This window comes from Dipodomys ordii, unplaced genomic scaffold (assembly GCF_000151885.1).
Source record: "Dipodomys ordii isolate 6190 unplaced genomic scaffold, Dord_2.0 Scaffold13, whole genome shotgun sequence".
NCBI lineage: Eukaryota > Metazoa > Chordata > Mammalia > Rodentia > Heteromyidae > Dipodomys > Dipodomys ordii.
In genome coordinates this window covers 22,777,292-22,783,040 of record NW_012267229.1, presented here as the reverse complement: position 1 = coordinate 22,783,040, position 5,749 = coordinate 22,777,292, and the positions used below count along the sequence as shown (strand labels likewise).

Sequence of the window (5,749 nt, the reverse complement as noted above, 5' to 3'; positions counted from 1 at the left end):
ATTTTGTGTCAGGCCTACATTTGTTTGTTCTTGGTACTGAGGCTCTGTGATAGGTTGCAGGAAAGCAGAGCCATCCTTCCTGTGGGCTAACTGTTCACTGTACCCTTCAAAATCTCTGATAAGGACAAGGATGAAAAGCACCCTCAAACAGAGTTCCTTTCTAGGTCTGGGTTGCTCTGTTCTCAGCGAGGTGCTACCCATATTGGGTGGCAACTGCCTGTGAATAGTCCAACACTGCAGAGAATCCCTAACATTCATTCACTCATCAAGTTGGACTTGCTCAAGTCATTGTTTGATCTATGGGTGGCATCCCAGTTTGGAGTCAGAAGTTTCTTTTCTGTTTCCTTGGAAAATTCACACAGGAAGAGTATAGAGGGTCTGCATGATTGTTGGAGAGCCCATTGGGGTGGGCAGAGACAGCAGTGTTTGTAGTCTGTTTACCCTTTGCCCTGTCTTTTCCTTGGTTATTTGTTTTTGGGGTCCGGTCATAGGGCCTGAACTCTGGGCCTGGGCGCTGTCCCTTAGCTCTTCAGCTCAAGGCTAGTGCTCTACCACTTGAGCCACAGTGCCACTGCTGGCTTTTTTTTTCCTTTTGCTTATGTGGTGCTGAGGAATCGAACCCAGGGCCTCATGCATGCAAGGCAAGCGCTCTACCACTGAGCCACCTTCCCAGCCCCTCCTTGGCTATTTTTTTAAACCTTAATGAAAATGTACAGATTCTTATACTATATTTTTGCAGAATAAATAAAATTGTGCTCTATGTTCTATAAATTAATATTTTTTGATGTTTTGAGACAAAGTCTTACTATATAGCCACGTCTAATCTGGAACTTAGTATGTAACCTGGGCTGGTCTTGAACTCATGATCCTCATGCCTCAGCCTCCTGAGTGCTGAGATTACAGGTGTGTGCCACCACATCCACGCACAAATTATATATGTTTCCCATGTAGAAACTGGGGGGTAGAGGGTATGTATCCTGGGTACCAACCAAAGGTTTTTATAAACAGGTGGTTATGAACATGCTCTGTAATCTGCAAAGCACTGGTGTCCAAGGCAGGGCAGAGGTCTGGAAAAGTCTGTTCAGGAGACAGCTCAGACCCAGCAACTTGAGATTGGAACTCAACTCTTGTTCTCATGAAGCTTCTAAAACTGTCAAGAGAATTACTCAGTACAAGGGGTTGGAAGGTGCTTGTATCTCCATTCCTCTGCTCCCCAACTTTGGAAATGGAGAGCTAGGTGGATTGCACAGTTTAGAAAAGAAAAGCAACCCGCTCCTCCTGGATGCTTTATTGGGGGCTTTCAATGGTTTCAAAGCATGAGCAGCAGTGACACCCAGGCCCTTTCCCAGCATGCAAAGGCACAGGAAAGTGAGACCCGACCGGGGGCAGCATGGAGAAGACAGAGCCCCTCCCCCTGCATGCAGCACAGGGGAGCCCCTGGAAGATGGGAAAGGTGGGCATTGAAGGAGGTGGACAGGGACACACCCCTGCCCTTGAGCTGGGACTGACCTTCTGGGGGAAGGCCAACATGGCTTTTGCTGAAAGTCCCACTTCACGGGGTGGGAAATGCAACTCAAGGTGGGGTGGGTCCGTGTGGTTGCCTTCAGGGACTTCAACTGAAATGTCAAACCGAACTCATTGGCCCATGGGGGAGGCGAGTGGAGGGTTGTGTGCTCATGGGGTCCGTCCCGGTCATGGCCAGTTTTGGGGATGTCACTGCCTTGGCTTGAGCCAGTGCTGTTTCAGTCCATGTCCAGGAGAAGAATGAAGCCCCTTCTGATCTTCTGGGGCCTCTCGCGGACTCTCTGGCTCTCCAGCCCCAGATGGAGGTACTGGTTAGAAGAGTAGACTCGTCGGTGTTGGCTTTGTCCTGTAAAAGAGGTCCTGGCAAGAAGGAAGGGGAGGCGAAGGGTCAAGCCCTCTGAGCCCCCGGCACCTCCCAGAACCTGAGCCCTGATGGACGGTACGTCCTGGGACTCACCTCAGATCCTAACCAGTCCCCACAATAACGTCTTGAGACCTTGAATCAGAAAAGGCATTCGTGTTTTGTTTCTGTTCTCTCTCTCTTTCTCTCTTTCTCTCCTAGTAGAGCTGTGACCTCAAGTCACAGCCTTGGCGACGTCTACTTCTAAACTATGGAATGTGGTCACACTGACGATAGAATTACTGGGAGCAAGGGGCAGGGAAGTGCTGTCCATGTTCACGGGGCTGAGTTACTGAGAGGTCTTTGGGAATCACACAGCACAGAGACACCAACAGTCAGACACCAAGCCTCTGGGGGCCTGGCTCTAGATGTATTTTTTCTTGAGGTACCAGTAGGCAAAGTAGCCCATCCCACCCAGGGAGCCCATGAGGAAGGATGCCCCGAAGAATGACGGGGGTTTCCGCTTGACCAGCCGGAATGCATTGGGGATGACGGCCGACAGCAGGGTGGTATGGATGTCACCGAGGACTTTCCGGAAGGCAAAGCGTCTCTGGACCCTCTCAAAGAAGGACTGCAGGTTGGGCCGGCTGCCATCTTCCCAGTATTTCTTGGACAGTCCCAGGAACTTGAGGCGGTGCAGGGTGGCCCCCAGGAGCACGTCGGCAAGGGTGAAGGCACAACCACAGAGCCACAGCTCACATTTCTGCCCTGGATGGGGGACAGGAAAACCTGGGCACTCCACGACTCTCATCTTCCTGCCATTATCTCCCGAGTCTTTGTTCAACTTGGATGATGTTTAATGTAGATCCTTAAGTGTGTCGCCTCTATTCTTTTTATTTTAGATCAAGTGTGTATGTGTGTGTGTGTGTGTATGTGTGTGTGTGTGTGTGTGTGTCTGTGTGTACTCAGGTCCTCAAGTTCTTGCTTGGTTGTTTCCCTCATGGCTAGGTATCCTGCCTCTTGAGCCAAATCTCTACTTCCATTTTTTTTTTTTTGCTACTTTATTTAGAGATCAGACTCTCTCAGATTTGTCTGCCCCAACTGACCCCAAACCTCAATCTTCATACGTCTAAGTAGGTGGATTATAATCATATGCCTATAATTACAGCCACTTGACTCAAATGTCTCTGTGTGCACACAAACATATAACACACCAGTACTAGACTGTAAACTTGAGTTTCTTGCTCTCACTTGGCTTCTTGTACTCAAGGCTGTCACTCTACCACTTGAGTAACAATGCCACTTCTGGTTTTTCTGTGTAGTTTATGGAGATAAGAGTCTCATAGGCAAGCTAGGCGCCGGTGGCTCACACCTGTAATTCTAGCTACTCAGAAGGCTGAGACTCAGGGACAGTGCTCAGGCCCAGAGTTCAAATCCCAGGGCCAGCAAAACAAAAACAAGTCTCATAGGCTTTTCTGCCTGGACCAGCTTTAAACCAAAATCCTCAGATCTCAGCCTCCTGAGAAATCTCAGCCTCCATGGTGTGAGCCACCATGGTCACCAACTAATTAGCTTTATCTTTAAAATACATCTTATTTCTGGTGTTACCGCCACTTTCACCATTTGAGTCCAAACAACCATAAGTTCTACTGGCACTATCATATGGTCCCTTGGGAGGCCCTGCTGTTTCAGCCACCAGCCCCTTGAGTCTGTTCTCAACACAGAAGCCAGCAAGATCCTGTTAAAACCTAAATGAAGCCCTCACTGGTAGATTAGTCCTGTAATCTTAGCTACTCGGGAGACTGAGATCTGAAGATCATGGTTCAAAGGCAGCCCAGGCAGGAAAGTCTATGATACTCTTACCTCCAATTAACCACCAAAAATCTGGACCTGAAACTGTGGTTCAAGTAACAGAGCATCAGCTTGGAATGAAAAAGCTAAGGGACAGTGTCTAGGACCTGAGTTCAAGCCCCAGTACCAGCCCACAACACACACACACACCCTTTGGCAAGGCAAGTAATTCCACCTTTTTATGGTCAGAGTAGAAGCTGAGGCCTTTCAAGCCCTACAAAGCTTTCCCTATGTAATATGTCCCAGGTGCCTTCCAGACTCCGGACTCCAGGTTCGTGTGTGTGTGTGTGTGTGTGTGTGTGTGAGAGAGAGAGAGAGAGAGAGAGAGAGAGAGAGTTCAAGCTAGTGCCATCAGTAGTAGAGCCAGGAAATGGACAATACCAGCAAGGGAGTGAGTGAGTGTGCGCAGGCCTGAGAACAGGACAGGAAGCAAACCCAGTGGCTTCTGGAGCTTAGAGGTTGGGCAACAAAGAATAACCAGCAAAGATGAGAAGGTTCAGGAAGTTGAACTAGGAAAGTGTTGGAGGAGAAGGCAATGCATGGCTGTATCATGCATAAGAGGAGGCCCAAAGCTGGGCACCCGTGGCTCATGCCTGTTATCCTAGCTATTCAGGAGGCTGAAATCTGAGGATCACGGTTCAAAGCTAGCCTGGGCAAGAAAGTCCATGAGACTTTTATCCTCAATAAACTACTCAGAAAAAGCTGGAAGTGGCACTGTGGCTCAAATAGTAGAACACTAGCCTTGAGCAAAAGAAGGTTAGAGACAGCACCCAAGCCCTGAGTTCAAGCCCCAGGACCTGGCCTGGCTGGGACATTCAGCAACTGGTGACCTTGACAAGAGAAGTTGGAGGAAATGCTGATGTTGAAGGCATGGCTGGAAGGAGCTCAAGAGGGAAAGGAGAAGTGGAGATGGTAAGCGAAGCTCCCTCAATCCTAAGGAGTTTGTTGTAATGGGAGGTACAGGCTAGCACTGTGAGACAGGCCAAGAGCATGTTTGTAAGTCAGGAGGAAGAAAAGGCAGGTTGATGGGATGATCAAAAAAAAAAAAAAGCCAACATAGATACTACAGAAAAGAGTGGAGAGAATCACTGATGCAGTTTTTGTTTGTTTGTTTGTTTGCCAGTCATGGGGCTGAACTCTGGGCCTGGGCACTGACCCTCAGCTTTTCAGCTCAAGGCTAGTGCTCTACCACTTGAGCCACAGCGCCACTTCTGGCCTGTTCTGCTTATGTGGTACTGAGGAATCGAACCCAGGGCCTCATGCATGCAAGGCAAGCACTCTACCACTGAGCCACCTTCCCAGCCCTGATGTAATTTTGATCTGATGAGCGTAGATGGGCTCTAGTGCGTGCGAGGGGATTGGTCTTAGCTAGGTTCAAGGACAGCTCCCCCTTGGTGACATGCTACCATGATTTGTCATATCTAAGTTACCATCACATGCAAGAGGTCCACCCAGAAGTAAGAGAATAATTGGGCTCTTGGCCATAAGAAACATCCCAATGTCACAGCTGTTAAGATGGAATTTAATAATGATGTATCTTGGAATGGCTAAGACACGTGTGCTCTGGACTCTGCTGTGGGTGGGTGGGCTGTCGTGGAGGTGGGATTGTGAGAGCTTCCTGTAAGACTCTCATTTCCTGTTATATAGAGAGGAAGAAGCTACGGTCCCCTAAGGAGAATGCTCACCAAGTTCAAGTGAGTTCTACCGATGTTTCTCCAGTCATATGTTGGGACCACAGGTAGAAGTACTGGGTAGGTGGTGCTCCAGGCTTATTCAGGTCTGAGGTTTGACAAAGTGAGCCTGACAAAGCCAGAGAGGAGGGGCTGGGAAAGTATCTCAATATAAGAGTACTTGCCTTGCCGGGCGCTGGTGGCTCACGCCTGTAATCCTAGCTACTCAGGAGGCTGAGATCTGAGGATCGCGGTTCAAAGCCAGCCCAGGCAGGAGAGACCGTGAGACTCCTATCTCCAATAAACCACCAGAAAACCGGAAGTGGTGCTGTAGCTCAAGTGGTAGAGTGCCTGCCTTGAGCTG

General features: G+C 49.1%; 1 protein-coding gene across 1 annotated transcript in view; it reads right to left on the bottom strand.

Moving 5' to 3' along the window:
- Positions 1–2,062: 2,062 nt before the first annotated feature.
- Positions 2,063–5,749, bottom strand: part of Gdap1l1 (ganglioside induced differentiation associated protein 1-like 1) — a 10,719-nt gene continuing 7,032 nt past the window's right edge. The window contains exon 3 of the mRNA XM_013010834.1: positions 2,063–2,632. Within this exon, the coding sequence (XP_012866288.1) occupies positions 2,289–2,632 (344 nt within the window). The 3' untranslated portion in view covers positions 2,063–2,288. The remainder of the gene's footprint in view (positions 2,633–5,749) is intronic.